Here is a 21324-nt window from a genome sequence, read left to right as displayed (position 1 = left end):
ATTATACTCTCCTGGGCCAACTTAAATCACCAGATCTTGGGGCCACCGATCGGAAAACAAAAGCTCTACATCTCTGCTTGCTGTTCCCTGCTTTTTCTGCACAGGCTCACAGCTTTGAATCGTATCACAGCCTTGATGATAGCATCAAAATGAAGCACATTTTATGTCGGATTTCCATTCTCGAATGATAACTGCATAGTTGCACATTCGCCCCGCGACTGAGTAGTAACTCGACGTCTAGGAAAGTGGTGTTTCCTTCGACATTCAAGCATCACCCTTTCGATTTTGCTTCGCGATCTATCCCAATCCAAAGTATTTGTTGTCTCGCAATGTATCCTATACTATTCAAGATTCAGAGATGATATCTTCAATGTTCTGAGGTTACAAATATGACGGACAACGACCTCGTCGTTCATCGCATTATGTTAGCTTCGTACAAGATACGTAGTGTCAACTGATCTCTATTATCTGAATTTACCAAAGGGTTTGTCGCATAGTTATCGTTGCTGTTCGTTTTACCGTTGGGAGATCTGCTACCTTATATCTACAAAATTTCACACACTCAAAGATGACCATGATCTTGATCGATCCTATTTGCTTTGATATCTTGTCCTTGCGGCAGTGTACAATGGTCCGGCGGTTGATTAATCAGACGTTGAGACAGTCTTACATGTCTTAATACAAGTCCACATTATCGGATTCGACCTCACTTATTGATGTTTTGAATGAACCGCCCTCCAGTCACTGGCCGGGTTCTTGAGTGGGAAACAGATGCATAGATGTAATGTTAATATTGTTATTTGCAATGGATAGCAGTGGCTGGTCGATATTCGAATCGCACATGAAATTGTTCTTTGAAAAAACATATTCGTTAATTATTCAGAGATGATTGACTTGAGCATGGAATTAAACAGAGATCGGAAATTGATAACTTTACTTGATCTACCTACAAATTTTTTAGATAAAATCTGCAGAGATGGGTATTAGATACCAACTCGCGTGATTTTGTAGTGTACTGCGATATTCGATCTAATCTCTCGCCAATGATAATTTGCTGCAACTAAGGATTACTATCGTCATGGTTGAATGACACCTTTTTACAGCGACCTATTTAGGAAGTTCCTTTCCACTAGTCCCACAAATGCAAAAATCATTCGATTCATCTGCATAAACAGTTACAATTGTATTTATCAACCTGGACCATTCTCTAACGCCTAAACACGGCTTCCTCTTTATTTCTCTTTAGGGTAGAGCATTACGTTAAGAATTGCAGTAGCTCATTGTAAAGTAGGATTTGTGCTCTATGACCTTCCCCTTCTTTCGGCAATCTTCAAATATGCGGAAGGAGAGTTTTCCCACTTGGGACACAAAGCTCAATTCACGCGTCCGATTCACTCATGACTTTCCTAACACAGTCACACCGCCGTGGCGATCCGTCAATCACCCACGCCTCATATCTTGCATTGTCCAATGATCATGGAGATACAAGATAAGCTTAAATAAATGAAGAACACATGTGTGAGTGATTGTAACGATATAAAGGATAAAGAAACTCCAACAGGCAGTTCGTAATGCAAGCAATTAATTCACTATTGGCTCAGAGGAGCAGGTACCCAGGCGATGCCGCAAACTTGTGCGAGACAAGCTTGCGCCTCTCCCTTGGCTAGTATTGGCATAAGTATGCCACGATGCCGCAGTTCTTCGTCAACGCCTTCTTCGTTGTAATCATTCTTACCTTCGGCAAGATGCTTCTCCTCAATATTTTCTCCGTGGCATTTGCTGCGTCGGCAGTCCAAGCATTACCCACGTTTGGCAAATCCAGCGTTTTCGAGAAGATTGCTGCTCCACCACCAGGTTGGGAATTGGATGAGGATGCCGTATTCGACAAAGATGTGTCGACGATGAAGTTGAGATTGCATTTGATTGCACAGAACATGCCAGAATTTCACAAGATGGCCATGGATGTATGATTTCCCATTTCTCACATGTCATATGTAATGCTGGATTTGGATATGAGAACAAGTCTTCTTAATCTGTTGGGAATCTTCATAGAGAAGCGAATCTAGACTAACCTCGCGAAGATTGCAACCCCTGGACACGCCCTTTATGGACGTCATCTCGATCAAACGGTGATCAATGAAATGATCGCACCAAAGACACAGTCGCGTGACCTTGTGCTACAATGGTTGTCAACTGCAGGCTTGACAAACCAAACAAGTGTTTCGGCACGTGGTGACTCTGTTATTGTAGAAGCAAGTATCAGCCAGATTGAGGAGCTTCTCCAAGCAGAGTACAAAGCTTATGGTAATTTATCGATCTCGTCATAATTGATCCCAATTTCTAACGTCTTCTAGTTCACACTGGTTTGTACGAGGGTGCTATCCGAACTCTCGAATACAGTCTCCCTGATGCTTTGAAGGGTCACGTCGATATTGTTCAACCAACAACTTTCTTTGGTCTCCGTGCAATGCGTTCCAACATCAAGCAACATGAGAAATTTGACGAAAGTGTGCTCAATGTTGAGGGTACCGAAGCTGTCACAGGTTGCAGTGGTAGCACCATTACCCCAACATGTCTTGCCAACCTTTACTCATTCACCTCCGCCCCAGCTACATTGAAAACTGGGTTGATTGGTATTGCTGGGTTCTTGAAGCAATGGCCATCCAAGACAGATTTGACCACCTTCATGAACAACTATGCATACTTCGCCAATAAAGCATACAGTTACACCTGTACCCTTATCAATGGAGGGACTTGTCCATCAAGTGGCAGTGGTTACCCAGGTATTGAAGCTAATCTTGATGTTCAATATGCTAGAGCTATCACATCAGAGATTCCCAACGTCTAGTGAGTTTTTTCATTGGCTCACTTTTAACCATTTTATTTGGCAAAATTTACTAACGGATCAAAGCTACTCAACTGGTGGATCTCCCCCTATCGTAGGTGGTGGTTCAAACACCAACGAACCCTACCTAGAATTCCTTGACTCCCTCCTCGCCGCTACTACACTTCCACAAACCATTTCCATCTCCTACGGTGATGATGAAGACACTGTTCCCTTGAGCTACGCTGATGAAGTTTGCAACCTCTTCTCTCAACTCGGTGCTCGTGGTGTATCCGTCCTCGTTGCATCTGGAGATTCCGGTGTAGGAACTACCTGTGTTACCACTGGAACCACCAAATGTTTCACTACTAGTTTCCCAGCTTCTTGCCCATGGGTGACTGTTGTTGGCGGCACTACCGGTAACAGTCCTGAGTAAGTCATATTTCCCAATGAGACCATTGTAAGAATGAAAGTACTAACTCTCAATAGGGCAGCTTGGGCCGATGGTGGTGGAGGATTCTCCTCTGTTTTCGGACAACCTTCCTACCAAACTACCGCTGTCAACTCTTGGCTCACAACTGACACCACCCACAGCGCAGTAACAAAATACTTCAACGCATCTGGTCGTGCCTACCCCGATGTTTCCGCTCAAGCCACAAACTGTAAGACCCCCCTCGCATGTTCTTTGATATCATTTACTAACATCTCTAGTCGTAATCGTCGCATCCGGTAGCGCCGAACTCGTCGACGGTACCTCGTGCGCAACCCCAACCTTTAGTTCCGTCATCCAACTCATCAACTCCAACCGTGTCGCCGCCGGTAAAGCCGGTCTTGGATTCCTCAACCCATGGTTATACACAACCGCCAAATCCGCATTGACCGATATTACCACCGGTAAGATTACCGGATGCACTGGTGTTATTTCTGGTGCTGGTTTCTCGGCCGTTAGTGGTTGGGATCCTGCAACGGGACTGGGTACGCCCAACTACACCAAGTTATTAGCAATCAGTAATACTACTTAAGAAAATAATAGTATTATTGAGGCAAATTGGAATGGAAATAGGATACGGTAATGGATTATGGCTATGATTTATGAGGACTTGGGCAGAGGAAGGAGAAAACATTCATGTATATACATGATCATTTACAATATCTCGGCTAGCTCACAATGTTAATTCGAATATACATCCTCTATCCATTGAATTATAGTGAAACCTCATCCACACGTTCAACGTGCGAGATTATTGTAATAACTCCCCAGCAATTGAATGCAATTCGTAAAACCTTTTGCATCCCCACAACATCATCATTCATATACAAAATAACAAACTTCCCCAAAATCCGGCTTCTCTCTACCTCACATGAACACTAATCTCATATTATATCAGTCCAATCCAATCCACATAGCATTCCACTATCCCCTTTCACCCCCTTTCATCATCCCCCTACACCACTCACAAACACTGACTATAGTAAACACTACTAGCCGTACACGTACTACCCGCAGCACAAACCGTTCCTCCAGTCCATCCTTGACCTCCACACTTTAATATTGGCACTCCAATCAGCATTTGTTTTAACACAAAACCATCAGTTCACTATCACCAAGTACCATCACCCACACCAATACTCAAACAACTCAACACCAAAAAGAGAAAGAAAACATACCTGTCCAAACTTCTGCACCAGCGCCCCCGTCACCGTAGCCGTCGCGCTCGTCGCAGTCTTCGTCGTGGTAGTAAGAGTTGCAGTCTTGATCGTTGTGATTAAAGTCCCAGTCGTCGTAGCAGTTACAGACGCGGTAGCAGTAGTAGCCGTCCCCGTTCCAGCCGGCATACTAGCCAACGTAGTCGCCGCATTATTACCATTCGAGATTCCAGCATAAACCGAGGCCCCCCCTTGAGAAGCCCAGACGGCGGGGCCGGGAACAGTGTAGTTGAAGAAATTTGAGTAGATATTTGCTGTGTAGCCGGGGTCTGTGACGGCGAAGGCTCTACGGGAAGAGGGCGTTAGTAGATTTTGGGAGTGAGAGATGGAAGGAAGGGAGTTGTAGGTGTGTGTTTGGAGAACGTACCCTGGGATAGATACTAGAGGACCGGGAGTTCCGGTACCTCCGTTTGTCACGGTTATTTGGGCGCATTCAATGTAGAATTGAGGAATTCCTCCTGGACTGTATTGAGTTGTTAGCATCTATTTCTTCCTCGCTACTCGTACATCTTGTGAAAACAAACAGTCGAAGTTAAACTTACTAAGGATTATGAATAGCAAGTTGTTGAATACGAAGAAGATAATCGCCGTTGGGAAGATTTGGCGGAATAGTATAGGTATATGTTTCTATTCAAATCAGTTCTCCATTCTTGCTTCCGTTATACCTAGGAATATAAAGTGAATCAAAACCCACGGTAAAGATTCCAAGTTGCGACTTGATTTGTAAAGGCAGGACCAATATCTAAAATCTTGAACCAAACTTGGCCGGACCCATCAAAGGCTGCTGCAGTCGTTGGTGCTTTTGCCATATATCTACAGACGTCAATCTCAATATCGATGCGATAATGTACCCATGACAGAGACAAGAAACTTACATAGACAAAGGACCCTGATGATAAACCTGTATGTCTGCAGTGAAAGAGAAAGAATCGCCAGCTTTGACTGTAAGAGTTTGCGCTCCATTACTTGTCTCGCCTCCGGAATTGCATCGTAGATCATTGCTAGCGAGATCTGTGACAGGACTATTGTAATTATTGTTCATTCGAATGTATCCATAGGGTGGATATTGGATGTTCTTGTAGGTAAGTGACTGGAAGATGTCTAATTACTAATATGTTAGCTCCTCTTTATTCTTGAGTTTGACGAGTAGGCGGATGCTTACAATGAGCTGAGGCATGGCACGTAAGGAATGAAAGTCCTAGCAAAGAAACGAAGGATTTCATGATGGGCAAGACAAATTGTGATGGAAAGGTTAGGGTGATCCGAGATTCAAGTTAAAAGAGGGGGACTTTTGGAGATTTATGCAAGTAGGAATTGGTAAAAACAGCATCTGCAGCAAATAATCACACTCTTATCTAGTATTGTTACATTCATGTACGCGGATCGAATCATTCTCATGCCAGATATTGCTTTTATAATCTCCTCATCAAGTGACTATGACAGCAGATAAATTCATCAACAGCCGGCATTCCTCGAGCCTCTAATGTCAAGTCCATGGAATAAAATTGGTATTATATACAAGTATCCGGGTCTTGGCAACATTCAAAATCTGGGGAAGTCAGCATGGGGAAAGTGGCATATATATGCGGTATGCCATTGCCAAGTGCCGTTTCGGATGAATAATGTCAAGCTGCACCCCGGATTTCAATGGCTGAGAGGCTCTAAACTTTACGGAGAAAAGGAACGATGAATTCGCAAACCCTAATGAAAATGAAATATGCATCAATGGCACTCGTCAGAGCACGAAAGCGAAAAGCTTTTATTAGGCATTCCTCCTTTCTAGTACATGTCTGTACATGCACGGCTATACGGAACTGTCACAATTATATAGAAAGCGGATTTATACCATGATGATATGCGGAGTAGCGGGCCGTGTTACACAATTTATATAGATTGAACTTCATATAAATCGCTTGGATAAAACCGACAGTTGATCAGCAGATCCCAGAATGTCATTCCAAATTACAGAAGCATATCTTCAAGTATCGAGTAAACAAGATATGCGGCGTGATTTGAAGAAAGAAGGAAAATTGGGTTTCGACGAGAAATCTCGCCCCTTTCTAGTTAGTCTCTCTTAGAGACCATCTTCAGACTCGGAATATGTAACAGTCAGGCGGATCTCAATAAGTTCCTGAGTATGACTTATTGGTTGGTAGCTTTCATGGGTTTCAACTATTCATCAAGCCCATTGTGTTCTCGGAATCATCTTCCAAAGTGTCTCCTAAATCAATGACAAAGCCATTACTGACGCAGCAGAGTCGAATGTGATACATGAACTGCCGAATCAACAGCTCCCGCAGCTTCCCGCAGTCAATTCCTAGAGTTAGACTACTGTGGTCATGACACGAAGGAAAGAGATAAAGTGCTTATAGGGCACGAATTGCACTAGCTCAGACCACTCGTGAGAAGAAGAGAGGAAAGATTGACTCCCACAAAAACCAAGAACAGAGGTAATGTATCATACATTTGAGCACGTAGATAGAAATAGGCGAGGAAATTAGTGCGCGAGAGATGAAAAGTATGAGTCGAGACGATGTTGTTGATGACTTGTAGCAATTGTTAGCCATTTCATGAACATTGACACTTCTCAACAAGTTCATGAGATTCGGGATTATATTCGCGAAGACGGTCAGTATCTGACATGAAACAACGCGTGAATGGAATATCCATTACGTCGGGTATTCTATAACAGTAAAACTATGACTTCTAAAGATTAACAACAAGTCCAGATGATGTGGCAAAAGAAGATATGCGAATCATGAGTCTGACGCTAGCCAGGATCAAAACTAGATAAAATGTGATGAATCACAGAGTATTGTAAGAAGAAGAAAGTTGATCTGATTGTTCTCTGTATCTAAGATAATCTAGGCTGTATACGGTAGATAGGTGTTTTGATAGCCCACCGGGGCTAGTTTCGGTCCCCTTCGGAGACCGAAACTTCCCTCACCGTGACTAAATTGCATAACACCATGACGTAAACAATATACCAGCTTGCACCAAATATGGCCAATAGTACCCGTTTCTTCACATAAACTCAATATTTATTGGTATCTCAAAACTCCTATGAATGCCTTCGACTTGTTACTCAGGGTGAGTCCAATCCCTCTAGTCTGACTCTGACCTCTCTAACTAAAGCTTTTGCGTCCTCTACTTCTACCCCATCTTGACACAATTCTGTCGCCAATTGCATGGCTCTTTTGTAATCACCCGTTCTCATTGAATATTTCGCTAGCCACATCCTTGCTTTTGAGGTCGCAGCAGTGACTCCTGTGCCATTACCACCTTCACCTGTAGGTGCCAATGGTTGGCGTCCTTCATCATCTGATGATGCTGAATCGTTATGAACGTTGATAGCCGATGCATCTACATTATCATTGCCTTCTTCCTGTGCCATGCACAACTCCATGTATCCTCGTGCTTCTTTCTCATCCTCTAATCTCTCGTACATCCCAGCAATTTGGAGTAAGATTTCCGGATCCATAGTGCCTCCTCTTTCTCTACCCCCACTTCCAAATGAACTACCCACACCTGCATCGTAGTAGCTATCCGCTAACAATGCACGCTTCAATGCTTTTATACCCTCCAAATCGCGTCCCATTTTTTGTAAGCAGGATCCTACTGCCATCCACATTTTACCATCCCATGGACGGAGTCCTGCTGCACGTTTATAATACCACAGTGCATATGCATGCATCTCAAGCACTTCGTATGTTTGTCCTAGTCCATACCAGGCTCTGTAATCTCTCCTATTCACGTCAACTGCTCGACGATATGATTCAATAGCTGCGTGGGTGTTTTTCAATTCCACATATTCGTGACCCATGAGCGTCCAAGCACTGAGGCAAGAACGGTCTAGTGTTAAGGCACGTCTGAAATATTGTACAGCCTTCTCATGGCTTGATAGTAGTGAGTAGTAATTGCCAATCACAACACATGATTCTGGTCGAAACTTATCGACACTTGAGCAAAGGTGTGCAAGAAACGATAATTTTGGTCTGAGATTCATGACATAAAGAATATTAGAGTAGTGATCGAGTGAGTCTAGTCGATGAGGATGTAGTGCAAGAAGGCGACTGAAGTGGGCATCAGCAGTGACAAAATCCTTAGTATGATAGGATAGAAGAGCTAAGCATGTGAGTAGAAAAGGGCTGGTTGGGAATATAGAAAGAAGTTGCTCTAGAGAATTGGACAGCTGTGGCGTCGACTGGTATAATTCTAGGGAGGTGTGAAGATGGAATATGAACGAGAGAATGTTTTGGGGAAGATGTGGCGATATTCGGTTCAACTGCCCAGCAAGTCAATATTTCAACATCAATTTTAAGGGGCTTACTTACATCCTCAACTCTCGAAATTAAAGAAGTCATCTCCAACCAGCATCCCCAATTCATGGGAAATAACTCAACACTTCGGACCAGCCAGCGCATCGCCTCTTCCTCATTTTTATCCTTGGCCAGTACCATTCCATAGCTACGTCTCGTTAATGAAAATTCAAGTCCAAAAGAAAATTTCGACTAACAGATATTCAAGCCATCCTTGACTACCCGCAAGCTCTCCAGTTTCAGTCTTTCTCTCTTGAAACCAAGCCTCCAATATTCGAATTATTGTGACTAACTGTTTATTTACTGTATTTCCTCCATCGTGAGGGCCCATTACCATCTCACTGTCTTCATCTTTCTTCTTCTCACCGGACATGAACTTTGCGTATAGAGCTAGGAACAAACTCTTTTGGCTCAGTTTTGGAAGACCCGATGTTGCGCCTGTGCTAACTCGACTTGATGCCTTTTCTTTTCCCTTTGATCTTGTGTTCACCCCGTGTTGACTACCTTTTCCAGCCGTCGTTGATAAAATCCCAGAGAGCAATCTATCTGGCAGGAATACAGCCGCACATCGGTCGAATTCGCGGCAATCGAAAAATGATTTCGCCAACAAATATTTGTTGATCTCTCTCGCCTCGAGTTGTGCCTCTTCGGGATCGAGATTTCCAGTAAGGACAATTGGAGGCAGTCCTTCTGCGGGAACTTCTGTCATCTGCGAATCTTCGGGCTCTAAGTCATCATTTGTCGGTATAGATGTTAGGAGTTCTGCTGCCCTAAATCGATTGGTCAATAAACGTAAGCAACATCACCATTAGGCATTTGTACCATTTTGCAGATTGATATAAACATCTCTCCGAGCATTTCACCACGGCTTCCTGTAGTGACCCTCGCAATTGTGCTGTTTCCCGCTCCGTGAGTGCCATGTTGTTATTTTTCCACCTCAATTGTTCCAGAATATGAGCTTTAGGCTAGCTTATGGAATTCAAGCTTGCCTGCAGACTAGTAAGCCGGGTCTTAATTAGTTCTGCTTGGTTCAAGGTACGGTACGGTCCGGGCCCTTGGGTTGATTTGTTGATTTTGATACCTCGTCGACCCAGGAACAAATCACAACATTATTCTCGCCAGAATGTTTTGAACCATGCAAAGTCAATTCACTGCTAGATACTACACAGCATTACTGTCAAGAAAGTGTCATGATTGGACGTTCTATCAATCGAATAAAAAGGTCTTGGATCAAAACAAGTAACTTATTCGATATGGAAAGCGATATGGAAAGCGCGGTTAACCTTAACACAGCTTATTATTAGGTGGGTGTTTGGTGATGTTTGGTGGCCGAAATAAAAGCTGGCCGGTAGTAACCTTATATCATATTCATATACTACCGGCGGCCGGTAGTATATGAAGGGGTAAGGTAGGTAATTAATTACCTAGTATTTAAAATTTTAAGCTTGTGTTTCCACATTCTGCCCACCCCGCACCTTCACCGCTTATAATTTAATCCCTTCCTGTTAACTCTTAACTTACCTTCTCTATATTACCCCATTGTTTAAACTTTACAGCACCACCTCTCTTCACCACTCTTCACCTCTCATCACCTCTCATCACCTCTCTTCTCCTCTCTTCTCCTTTCTGTTCATACTCTTCATTCTCTAGCTATCAATACCTTTCGTCCTATTCCTACGTAACCCACTTCGATCAATCATCTCTTACGCAATAAAAATGGCGAAGAACACCACTCTCAAGGAGTTCGAATCCGTCTTCCCAAAATTGGTTGAGGACTTACTTGCCCATGCCCAAAAGTACAACCTCCCTCAACAGGGTCAAGATTGGCTCAAGGCCGTGAGTGATTTTCCACCAGAATCATTGTAAATGGCATGTACTGAATAAATTTCCTGCGTATAGTCTCTATATGCCAACACGATTGGTGGAAAATGCAATCGTGGAATGTCTGTTCCCGACTCGGTGTCTCTCCTCCTCGAAGCTCCCCTATCTGAAGAACAATATTTCGAATCTGCCACATTGGGATGGATGACTGAACTTCTTCAAGCTTTCTTCCTTGTATCGGATGATATCATGGATGGCAGCATCACTCGTCGCGGTCAGCCTTGTTGGTACAGACAACCAAATGTTGGTATGATCGCTATCAACGATGCTTTCCTCCTCGAAGCCGCGATCTACTCTTTGTTAAAGAAGTACTTCCGCTCTCACCCTTCTTACGTTGATCTCATCGAACTCTTCCACGAAGTTACATACCAGACAGAACTTGGTCAATTGTGCGATTTGTTGACCGCACCAGAGGACAAGGTCGATTTGGACAACTTCTCAATGACCAAGTATGACTTCATTGTCACATACAAGACTGCCTATTATTCTTTCTACCTACCCGTAGCTCTTGCACTTTACCACCAGAAGATTGCAACTCCAAAGAATCTTAAGCAAGCCGAAGATATTTTGATTCCGCTTGGCCAATATTTCCAAATCCAAGATGATTATCTTGACAACTTCGGTCTACCTGAGCATATTGGAAAGATTGGAACTGATATCATGGACAACAAGTGCTCTTGGCTCGTCAACAAAGCATTGGCTATTGCAACACCCGAGCAGCGTCAAATTCTTGAGGAGAACTATGGACAAAAAGATGAGACGAAGGAAGCCGCAGTGAAGAAGCTGTTCGATGAATTGAAACTGAAGCAGATCTATGAGGACTATGAAGAGAAGAGAGTTGGTGAGATCAAAAAATTAATTTCCCAGGTTGATGAATCTGAAGGCTTAAAGAAGACCGTGTTTGAGAGCTTCTTGCAGAAGATTTACAAGAGAAGCAAGTAAACGGACAGGACCTTCGTTTATCGCGTATATTTCCTTACACTAATGACAGCGAGCTATACATCTTCTACGAGGTTGTCAAAATTTATAGAGCTGAATTCTAATATACCCCAGATAAGCCTTATGCTTTGTCTTGCACCTTGGGGTAATTCTTTAATTCGCGCTGATGATTTTCTATTTACCGTTGTTGTTCTCAAGATTCATGACTCTCATCATGCAATATACTAAATCCTTTCGCTATATGGAGCAAGAGGTTTTTTTACTCCCAAACCGGCTGGTCTGATATCTTGAACCATAACTCTTATGCTGCAGCTTTCCTCAATCCACCGCGTTCTCATTGAGCTATGTCAAATATGACTTGAGCATCAGGTCTTGTCTACAACCGTTATTGCCCACAAAATTATATCTTTTCCATCCAATGTGCCTAGTAGCTCGTGTTGGTATACGAGATATAAGTTTTGAATCTTCAGAAATAATCCGATCTTTTGAAGTAATGAAAGATTTCAAATTCTAAAGCACTTGAATGTTCCCATTGCATTTTGAATTCAAAAGCTTCGAGTAGTTTGGACTGTCGACTTGCTGGCGACCCTGCTTATGCCTTTAGTCTACAAATCAATTTGGTCGTCTCTTGCTGGCACTCTTCTCCCTTTTTCTGTATCCTCCAATTCTTTCAATCCGTCTGCGTTGTACACAGTTCTGCGACACAATGTCCCTTGGCATTTCTCTACACATGAAAAGCCCCATAAGCTTCTTCGCCATCATACAGGAAATACAAGTATTGAGTAGGATGATGAGAAATACGACCATTCAAACACAATATGGATCAAAGAGGAGCTTCTTCTCCTCATGTGATTGCCTAGTCAATTTAAAAATTACGAGAAGGCGCCTAGGTGTAATAGAATACATGTTGATCAATAGAGCAGAAAGATGGTTCCTGAGAGCTTCCCCTTGTCTTTGCCATCGCTCAAGCAGTAAGTGAAAGATTGTATCTAAGCCCTTGAAGCAGCAGGAGATTGATCAGTATGATATGTGGTCATACTACCTGTATAAATACAAACTTTTCTATGACTTGCTTGCTGGATTTTGTAGTTATAGTAGTAGACGTTGGTTGGTGAGAAGGGGGAGGTGAACCGGGACTTTTACTCTCGCCTCCATGAGTAGTGTTCGCCCCAGTCGCTATTTTGGTATTTCACCCTTGTTTTACACCGATACTCCCCTTTCATCTCCCCACTAGGACTCACTAATCTACGCCCTCTTTTAGAGGTGTGATAGTGATGATGGTCCGCTGGGATTATTGAGGACCTCAGCCTGCGATTATCTAAGTAGTCTACACAACTCTTCAATGTACTAAATCCAATCTGATCGTCAAAAGTACAAGGCCCACGATAAATCTGGAGTGAGTTATAAAAGCTTGTATTATGTCTTAGTGTGCGATTGATTTCATCAATCATGTGAAAACCTGGCGGCTCTACGATTTAGATCAGGGACACCTAGTAGACTTGAAAAAATGTGTAATTGATGTTATACTATATGCAAAGGGTATGTACGAAAATCAAACTCAAACGCCAATTTGTAACTCCTGCCATTAACGGTACTACTATTCCTTTTCTACACCTTGAATTGCTCCTCCGATAAAACCAACTGCTCTTCTCTCGAAGGAAGAGAATGAAACAAGGGACAAGAATTGATATCATGTCCAGACAAAAAGATACTTCACTGTATTTCACCTACCAAGAACTCCTCATTTGGTAAGAATAATCTCAACATCATCAGTAGCTTTATGCTTCCCATCTGAAGGTATCAATTTTATAGAGCTTCTCTTGCCACGACTCATGAAAATAACTTTCTTCATTCCCTCCGGACACGGCTCAGCAGCTTTGGTAAGAGGTGAGACTGGCCGCTGATGAACCGTTGGAGGAGGTGTTATGATAGCTTCTTTTGGCTCAGGATTTGCGGGCAGTGAGTCTGCAGATACGATCTCTTGTAGTGGCGATGCCTTGATCACCGAGGCGCCAAAGGTGGTTTCTCCAGATTTCGATGAGACGGAAGGTCGAGTGAGTGGTGAGATGGGAGACATCAAATGGGAAGTTGGTCCCGGTGTTAGACCTCGGTTTCGTGGGCCAAATAAGGAGGATAGACGAGATGAAGTACTGCCGGATCGTTTAGAGGGTGTGATTGAAGATGCGTCTGTGTCGGTCCAATCATCTTCGCCAGGGCTTTCTGAGATAGATTTTTTAGGAGTTTTGAGTGACGATTCTCGTTCTCGCCTTTTACGATGACGTTGGATTTCGAGTTGACGAATTGATTCGCGATCAGACCCTTTCGATCTGGCTCTTTGGTATATGCTGCTCTTATTCTTGTCGAATATTTGTGAGGAATTTGTCCACCGGTAAGGATTCGGCGTTTCTGGTTCTTTTCCTTTGCCTCCCGCTTCGTAATCTTTGCTCTGGGGATATTTGTTTGCATCTTCTTGTTCATCGTCGTCTTCCACATCATCATTATCGACATCATTCTCATCATCCTCCCTCTCTAATAGAGCAATTTTATCATCCTGCTTCACCTTCTTGACCTTCGGTTTTAGCTTGATTTTGCCCTTTGCTCTAATCTTTGGAACTTCATTGATGCTTGGTTTGCTCTTGCTTTTCTTCCTCTTACTCTTCTGTTTAGTGTGATTCTCATAGTCCTCTTCATCATCATCATCGTCTTCCTCTTCCAAGGACTCATCGTAGTCATCATCCTCGTCCTCATCGATCACCTTGACTATTTTTCCAAGTCGTTTGTTTCGAGGTTGCTCCTTTCGCCGGCTTTTGACCGACTTTGACATCTTCCGGCGATAGATCTCAGAATCGCTGTCACTATCACTGTCGCTATCAAATTCAACATCATCGTCCCTGATCTCGAATTCACTACCATCGCTATCATTGTCATCTTCTTCATCTTCATCTTCATCTTCATCTTCATCTTCATCTTCATCTTCGCTGAAATCTTTCCGTCTCCTCCTACTCGCTTTGGGTTTTCTATGGCAATTCTTGGGACCAATTACACGCGATCTCTTACCACTCAGAGTAGCTCTTTGACGAGTTCCAGAGCGACTATTACTGCGATTTTCGCATTTTCTGTTTCGCCTGGGGCCAATATCTCTATCTCTATCTCGATCGCGTCTCTTGCCCCTAGATCTGCCTTTTGTTTCTGCTTCAAAATTTCTCTTGATTTGGTACTCTTCTTCAAGTAAGTCTAATACTGGATTGGTATGGTAAACATTATCTGGGAACGACGTTAGTATCAAGACAAAAACTCACCAACAGACCCTGAACAAGCTTACGAGTATTGCCTACAGGATAACCTCTACGTCCCGGTGGGGCACGAGGTAGCTGTTCTTCTGGAAAACTACTACTGCAACAATTCCCCATGCTTAGATTTCTTCATCATGACCATACCATTAAAAGATCACCCTCTTTCCGTAAGATACGAGTTCGAGGATGTGTGTAGATTAAAAGATTGTTGGTCGACATATTCGGTGAGGTCAACATACACAGATACTCTAACCAGCCTCAATCATCGACCTTAATGATTATGTAGGAGGACCGAATGTAGAGGTCATATTTCACTTGACACAGGTGAAAAGGTCTCGCACCCGAATGAGTGTTTAACGCGCGGTTAATGGGGGCACTGGTGCAATCGCGGGCCATTGGTCGTCGTCAAACATTGAGAATTCTGATTGGTCAGCGGGAGTGACAGGGGTCTAAAAGCTGGCCTAATTCGAGGCAGCAACCAAACAAAATCTCCACGACCTCTGCGTTTGTCCTTCTCCCACCAAGATACGAGAACCTGCAAAATAACGTGGTGATAACAATTACTGGCCGCTAAAAGATACTCACATCAGCCATTCACAACAATATCTTGCTTTTTTAATCATTGTAACTGGCTGAGCAGGCCATTTGTGGTCCATTAATGAGCATCTGACCGGCAACCTGCTACCATCATTTGTTTTCTCGATCCTTTAAAACGATGAAAAGCTATCTTCCTCTCGAATTGTGGATGTTACTTGCTGATCAGCGATTACCAAAGACGACTCTGACTACCTTATGTCTTACATCCAAGGTGAATTCATCAAATTGAAATGTAGAAATAATGCTGAACAAGTATCAAGACACTCAATGAAATCTTCAGACCTGCGCTTTACCGGGAGATTGTTTTACCAGAATTTACAGATGGAGATGAACTTCAGTGGAATAATCGACAATTAGGGGCCATCTCCCAACTTCCTGTTGAGACCCATCTCCGTCACACACGTCGATTAGACCCTGATTTTGTTGGAGCGGCTATCCAGGCTTGCCTTTCCAGGTGTTTAGACAACATGCCAAATCTCGAAAGCTGTTCCATTACGTACTTGGCATTTGATATCTCTATGGTTGATAGACTGATCTGATTCACTATTAGCACGGTTCCTGGCTTCGCAGCTCATTTCCATCTCGATAACATCAGGGATATCTGTCTCGATCTATCGAAGAATGCAACCCGTTTTCGGAGCCTTTATCAGCCGCCAGAACTTCCAAATTTCAGAAACCTGCATAGCCTAGATTTGAGGAGCCTGAAGGGTGACATGGACGTTCTGGGCACGAGCATTGCCGGCATTCTTTTTGTAAGTGTGAAGATAATAACGTTTGTAGAAATTACCCTCCTCAATATTCGGTTTACTCTGCCTTGACTTTAGAATCTACCTCTCATTGAAATCAGAGTAGCTAAACTTGGATTATCATTGGGGTATTAGGTTAACTTCAGGTCAATGAAGAGGATCTCCGGATCTTGAAGTGCGAGATTGCTATGCAATTCATTCATGCGTGCCGCTATGTGGAGAGACTTCTCTTCCACTCTTTTTCGATCCTTAGCTGTTGTCCCGTAAAGACGTTCTTGTCATCATTTTCTTTATCGAGTCATTTGATACATAGATAGCTCATATCACATAGAACGATGGTATACCTACTGTTACGGCACTAGGTCTCGATCTAGAAGACCTCACGGGAAGCGAAACCACAAACAATTTATTCTTGGATATTTTCGCAGAATTCGACATTCTGAGACGAGCGATTGGAAAGCCAGATCTACGATTGAACTTGCGAGATCTCATATTGGGAAAAGGGATGTACCATCAGTCCCCTTTCATGGACGTGAAATACGACTGGAAGCAGTGGTGATTATCAAAACTTTCAGATGTAACGAAGCTTCGTACATTACGACTATTGAACGACCCATGTATTGAAGAAAATTACTGGGAGCCATATGAAACTATACAACTGGAGTTATTTGATGGCATTACTGCTCTCCAGAGAGTTTCTGTAGAATTTGTCAGTCAAGAAGTCGTAAAATTACTTCATCACTTAATTACGATGAAAGATTCATGGAATAAAACGACCCTGCGAGAGCTTCAAGCAACTCTCGACAGTACAATTCAATCGCGAGCACCTGGCTCTTCAAGCCTCGGTGAAGTCTTGACTCTGATTATGCACTTCAAGTGGCGTCAATTATTGATTTCAGGTGAAGAAAGTTGTATGAACCAGATCTACGAGGCTTCTTGGGATGAGCCTTCATATCAGTGGGAGGAGCTGGGAATTATGTGGATTAACTGGGTACGTATCACTTTCAGGATGAATATGCGTTGGTATTGAGACGTATGAGAATTGAATGAAAACCTTAGGATCAACATCGCGATACACTTCTCCAGCTCTCAAAGCTTCGTATTCTGATGTTCTCTTGCGCCACAGTAACTATTAGTGGTAAGCGCTCACAAGTTACAACGTGTAAAGAGGATACATTTAGTCTCGCTAAGAGGATCTTTACTACGTTCCAAGAACATGCGAAGAATCAGAGAAGGGATTCAAACCTAAGATATGTTGGCATTGATAAATGGGTCTTCACTTCTTTGTGGTTACCCTTTTCAGAACTCAATAATGGGCGCACTAGAGCTGAGATCGTGCAGCTGGATAAGGAAGAAGCCAGAACATTTGATTTTATGCGAATGAATGAAGAATTGGTGATTGGGAAGTATAGGTTGGGAAGAAGGTAGTAACATGGATATTATTGTATGTGAAGAAGGAAGGCGGTTTTGTCTGAAATGCTCCAGATAAATTATTTTGGAGGGCTTTGTCAACCCCCAAATACTTCTACGCCCCTTTTAAAAGATTTGAACGTGAAATCATACCATCAGACCCTACAGCCATATCACCAAGCCATTTTTAATCAACTCTCGTACCCTCTAAGATATACCTCATTTTCTCTACCTCCTCGCCATCTACATCTTCTCCGTCTCCTATCACAGCACTACTATGGAACCATCTCGCTCCTGTTTCTTCCATCAACTCTTCGAGGTTTCTACTGCGTACACCGCCTCCTACAATGATATCGATCCTACCCGCTGCTTGCTGTACCAATTTTTGGAGTTGCACAACTCCTTGAACCGAAGTGGGAGCGCCTCCAGATGTGAGGAGAGATGTGAAGTTTAGATTTATGAGCTAAATTTATCAGGCCATTCTTCTCACCCAGCAATTTTACGAAAGCCAAAACAATTCCCGAATATAGCTCCAAAGCAAAGGTAAAACCAAAGAATCAAAACTCACCACCTCCAATTCCTCCTCCATCCTCACACTCTCAATCCGATCAAACGCCCGATGAAACGTACACCTCACATTCTCCCCGTCCTTCCCCTCCCTCGCAATCCCAATTAACTCAGCACACCTCTCCCTATCAACCACCAATCCCTTTCCTGCTTCCCCCTCATCCATCAAAATCCCAAAAACAAACCCCCTCCCCCCCAATTCTCTAAACCTCCTAATCTCCCCCTTCATCTCCTCAAACACTTCATCTCCCACCCTGAAATTATCATTGGATCCTATTCCCAGACAACTATTATCCACAGGTCGAATCATTATATTGATTTCTCCTTTTTCTTTTTCTTCTTTCTCGTAGATCTTCTCGTCGTCAGTTTTCTCATTCTGGAAATGGAGTGCAGAGTATACACTCGAGAAATCATCCATATCAGGCGTCAATCCATCTCTATCTTTGTGCGCGCATAGTTCTATGCGTTGCGCGCCGGATTTGAGCGCTCGGAGGGCGGAGGAGGGAGTAAAGGTTGCGATTTCGAGGTTTGGGGACATTCTTGAAATGGTGTTGGGCATTTGGGTACGAGGGGAGATTTCTTTAGGGTGAGGAGTGGGATTTGTTTGTGAGGGAGATAGCGGGGTAGCGGGGTGGAATTCAGGGTCGGACATCCTGGTAATGTGATGAGAGCAATTAACCTACAGCACCTAATTTCTTATTTTATCTTCAATGACCTTTGTACTTGTGGATATCCTGGGGAGAGCTATATTATTGATGATTTATTATCGTATCTAACTATCTCAAATAGACCGATAAAATATCACACGAGATTTCCAAACTTATTACTGTTAATCACGTATTCATATCAAATCTCTATGGACAAGGTTACACATTTCTTCTGCCAAAATCACTGTACCGTATTAATCGATATCATAGCTTCTGATATTTCGGGATTGTCACATATATTGTAAATAGAGGGATAGCGAATTAAGCGGGGGAATGAAGGGGGGTGGAACTTGAGGTATCAGAAGAGGCAACTAGATTTGCACAATTGATGTGAAGAATAAAAGATAGTAATTAGATATTAAAAATAGTGAACAAGATATACAGAGATGCAAGATAGTGAGTGTAAGTACCTGAATAGTGTATCTATGAGGATAAATAGTAGGTAGTAGACAGTCTGGATTATTACGAGATGAAGGGATTATATCTAATACTTCAAATCCAGCAAAACTCGTCTCCTTATATGTTCTTCAATTTGCACATCTTTGATATGTAGATGAGATAAATAACCTTGTCCGTGTATCTTCTCTTCTATTCATTACTGAAGGAAATAGCTCAAATCACAAGTCGTGAACAATTTACATGAAATCACATTTCAAATTTGAAGTTATTTTCGAACCAGCCTTTTGTTATTTGGTTTGTGTTATAAAAAAAAGCTAACATGCAAGCAAGGAAGCAGAAGATAAATGAATCCTACTGGCCCAATCAATCCAATCCCGCTTGATAAAAATCTCTATAATTGAAATAGCTCATCCCAATTGAAGTGATATTTGCCTAACAGGAAAAGAAGAGCAAGGAAAAGTCCAACAGGAAAAAAAGAAGAAGAAGAAGAAGAAGAAGCAAAATGTACCAGACAAGCCCTTCCATGTCAAAAACTCAAGACTCCATGCCTAATTTCGAGAACGAAAGACTACCCATGTCGTACCATATCACTCCAAGAAACTCCAACCAATCCAATGCGCACCGCGAATCGTCGTCTGACTCATGCCAAATCTCTCACAATCCGGCTGCCTTCTTAACAAATGCAGCTGCTGCCATCGTATCCATTCCATAAGTCAAATGAGCCATCAAGATCAAGCTTCCGCCTTGACAGATGTTATCTCCGGCGTGACATATGATATCTGTTTTATCGGCCGAGACACCTTGGACTGCATCTCCATTATCTGGTTATTGCGTTAGTTTTAGAATTCATGCCATGTGCGAAATATGCAAAGTGGTTGGGACGAACCTGGGTCACCGAAGATAACGGCAGAGCTGATTTTAGCTGTTGTGTCGGCTGGTAAAAGTTTGGCGGCATTGTGTACGAGTTGACCGCCTTGTGAGTAACCAGAGATGACGACTTTTGTGTCTGGGCAGCTGGATAAGGTTGATGTGACCATTGAGGCCCTGTCGTGACGTGTTATTAAATATTTGAAGAGGAAAGTAACTAGTCACAGTGGCACTGAAGTTTCAGAAGAAGAGAAAAAACATACATAGTCTTACTGCCAGTAGGATCACCTCCTTGCAAAAAGCCTGGAATATCTGCTGGATAGTTGACACCATTCATGGTGACTGAAGATGACCCAAGAGCAGATTTGAGAGCGGAGAGGAAAGGTGGTCCGACTACAGTACCAAGAGTTCCAATCTCAGTCGTTCCACGGGCAAAGATGACCGTTACGTCTGAGCATGCTCTAGCTTCGATGGAACCTGTTGGAGCGGCAAAGACGGAGGGAGGAAGGAGGAGAATGGACAAGAGTTGTTGAGTTGAGGTCTTCATTTTGAAATTGGTTTATTAATATTTTTTACAACGAATGATGTTAGTTTAATAAAGATGGATGAACTAATGAATGGATAAGTAAAAGAATGTGTAGATGATCATCAGTGATGAGAAAAGTTGTGTTGAATGGAGAATATTCTGACTTTATATCGTCAAAGTCGAACCCGGCAATTAGGAACGTTTTTTATTTTTGTGGAGAATGCCGTCAGATCATAGCATATGCTTAATTCTTAGGAGGCCTTGGGATGAAGTTTCAAGCCGATAATAGTATACTGATGCTTGTCAGCCAGTCAAGATGAAACTTACCAAATATCGAAGTATGCAATACACCTGCTATTGCACACCAGATGAAGGGTATAACAACATTTCTGCTATTGAAAAAGTAGAAGTTCCGAGGTGAAATGGTGATGGTGAGCTACACAAAACCCCTCGTGAAAACCAATTCAGCAAGGATTACCCTTCAATACGGGGTACAGTACCGGTATGTCAATGGATGTTCAACTATGTATGTGATCACTAGA

The 21324-nt window shown here is 42.8% G+C and overlaps 8 protein-coding genes across 8 annotated transcripts; 3 read left to right on the top strand and 5 right to left on the bottom strand.

Moving 5' to 3' along the window:
• Positions 1–1688: 1688 nt before the first annotated feature.
• Positions 1689–3846, top strand: EAF01_000856 (uncharacterized protein; the record flags this gene model as incomplete). The annotated part of the gene is made up of 6 exons (XM_038909106.1): positions 1689–1964; positions 2082–2304; positions 2355–2847; positions 2912–3256; positions 3314–3486; positions 3536–3846. The coding sequence occupies 6 exons, from the start codon at positions 1689–1691 to the stop codon at positions 3844–3846; spliced, it is 1821 nt and encodes a 606-aa protein (XP_038776012.1).
• A 165-nt stretch (positions 3847–4011) lies between these two features.
• On the bottom strand, positions 4012–5937 carry EAF01_000855 (uncharacterized protein). The gene is made up of 7 exons (XM_038909105.1): positions 5694–5937; positions 5407–5632; positions 5226–5344; positions 5074–5158; positions 4899–4994; positions 4493–4817; positions 4012–4368 (listed from the first exon to the last, which is right to left on the bottom strand). Exons 1-7 carry the CDS (start codon positions 5752–5754, stop codon positions 4279–4281), a joined length of 1002 nt encoding a protein of 333 aa, XP_038776011.1. The 5' UTR covers positions 5755–5937; the 3' UTR covers positions 4012–4278.
• Positions 5938–7355: 1418 nt separating this feature from the next.
• On the bottom strand, positions 7356–10149 carry EAF01_000854 (uncharacterized protein). Its single transcript, XM_038909104.1, has 4 exons — positions 9673–10149; positions 9048–9620; positions 8866–8998; positions 7356–8816 (listed from the first exon to the last, which is right to left on the bottom strand). Exons 1-4 carry the CDS (start codon positions 9768–9770, stop codon positions 7617–7619), a joined length of 2004 nt encoding a protein of 667 aa, XP_038776010.1. The 5' UTR covers positions 9771–10149; the 3' UTR covers positions 7356–7616.
• A 417-nt stretch (positions 10150–10566) lies between these two features.
• On the top strand, positions 10567–11673 carry EAF01_000853 (uncharacterized protein; the record flags this gene model as incomplete). Its single annotated transcript, XM_038909103.1, has 2 exons — positions 10567–10686; positions 10750–11673. The coding sequence occupies 2 exons, from the start codon at positions 10567–10569 to the stop codon at positions 11671–11673; spliced, it is 1044 nt and encodes a 347-aa protein (XP_038776009.1).
• Positions 11674–13411: 1738 nt separating this feature from the next.
• EAF01_000852 (uncharacterized protein) lies at positions 13412–15080 on the bottom strand (the record flags this gene model as incomplete). The annotated part of the gene is made up of 2 exons (XM_038909102.1): positions 13412–14934; positions 14993–15080. The coding sequence occupies 2 exons, from the start codon at positions 15078–15080 to the stop codon at positions 13412–13414; spliced, it is 1611 nt and encodes a 536-aa protein (XP_038776008.1).
• Positions 15081–15487: 407 nt separating this feature from the next.
• On the top strand, positions 15488–17799 carry EAF01_000851 (uncharacterized protein). Its single transcript, XM_038909101.1, has 6 exons — positions 15488–15771; positions 15821–16056; positions 16111–16312; positions 16638–16838; positions 16893–17297; positions 17366–17799. Exons 1-6 carry the CDS (start codon positions 15679–15681, stop codon positions 17732–17734), a joined length of 1506 nt encoding a protein of 501 aa, XP_038776007.1. The 5' UTR covers positions 15488–15678; the 3' UTR covers positions 17735–17799.
• Positions 17800–17903: 104 nt separating this feature from the next.
• On the bottom strand, positions 17904–18935 carry EAF01_000850 (uncharacterized protein; the record flags this gene model as incomplete). The annotated part of the gene is made up of 2 exons (XM_038909100.1): positions 17904–18179; positions 18285–18935. The coding sequence occupies 2 exons, from the start codon at positions 18933–18935 to the stop codon at positions 17904–17906; spliced, it is 927 nt and encodes a 308-aa protein (XP_038776006.1).
• A 1108-nt stretch (positions 18936–20043) lies between these two features.
• On the bottom strand, positions 20044–20803 carry EAF01_000849 (uncharacterized protein; the record flags this gene model as incomplete). The annotated part of the gene is made up of 3 exons (XM_038909099.1): positions 20044–20210; positions 20276–20433; positions 20520–20803. 3 exons carry the CDS (start codon positions 20801–20803, stop codon positions 20044–20046), a joined length of 609 nt encoding a protein of 202 aa, XP_038776005.1.
• Between the last annotated feature and the right edge of the window lie 521 nt (positions 20804–21324).

Source organism: Botrytis porri, assembly GCF_014898465.1.
Source record: "Botrytis porri strain MUCL 3234 chromosome Unknown BPOR_001, whole genome shotgun sequence".
In the NCBI taxonomy this organism is placed as follows: Eukaryota; Fungi; Ascomycota; class Leotiomycetes; order Helotiales; family Sclerotiniaceae; genus Botrytis; species Botrytis porri.
The sequence above is the reverse complement of the archived record's forward strand: the minus strand, read 5'-3'. Positions and strand labels throughout refer to the sequence as shown.

Excerpts from the sequence above, each read along its gene's own strand:
- EAF01_000855 (XM_038909105.1), bottom strand. The coding sequence starts at position 5,754 with ATGAAATCCTTCGTTTCTTTGCTAGGACTTTCATTCCTTACGTGCCAT. Across the intron at positions 5,633-5,693 it reads GTGCCATGCCTCAGCTCATT|ACATCTTCCAGTCACTTACC; the intron begins GTAAGCATCCGC and ends ATTAGTAATTAG. Across the intron at positions 5,159-5,225 it reads CGCAACTTGGAATCTTTACC|AAACATATACCTATACTATT; the intron begins GTGGGTTTTGAT and ends TGATTTGAATAG.
- EAF01_000854 (XM_038909104.1), bottom strand. The coding sequence starts at position 9,770 with ATGGCACTCACGGAGCGGGAAACAGCACAATTGCGAGGGTCACTACAG. Across the intron at positions 8,999-9,047 it reads CAAGGATGGCTTGAATATCT|CTATGGAATGGTACTGGCCA; the intron begins GTTAGTCGAAAT and ends AACGAGACGTAG. Across the intron at positions 8,817-8,865 it reads TAATTTCGAGAGTTGAGGAT|TTGAACCGAATATCGCCACA; the intron begins GTAAGTAAGCCC and ends CTTGCTGGGCAG.
- EAF01_000851 (XM_038909101.1), top strand. The coding sequence starts at position 15,679 with ATGAAAAGCTATCTTCCTCTCGAATTGTGGATGTTACTTGCTGATCAG. Across the intron at positions 16,057-16,110 it reads CTCGAAAGCTGTTCCATTAC|CACGGTTCCTGGCTTCGCAG; the intron begins GTACTTGGCATT and ends ATTCACTATTAG. Across the intron at positions 16,313-16,637 it reads GCATTGCCGGCATTCTTTTT|AACGATGGTATACCTACTGT; the intron begins GTAAGTGTGAAG and ends CATATCACATAG.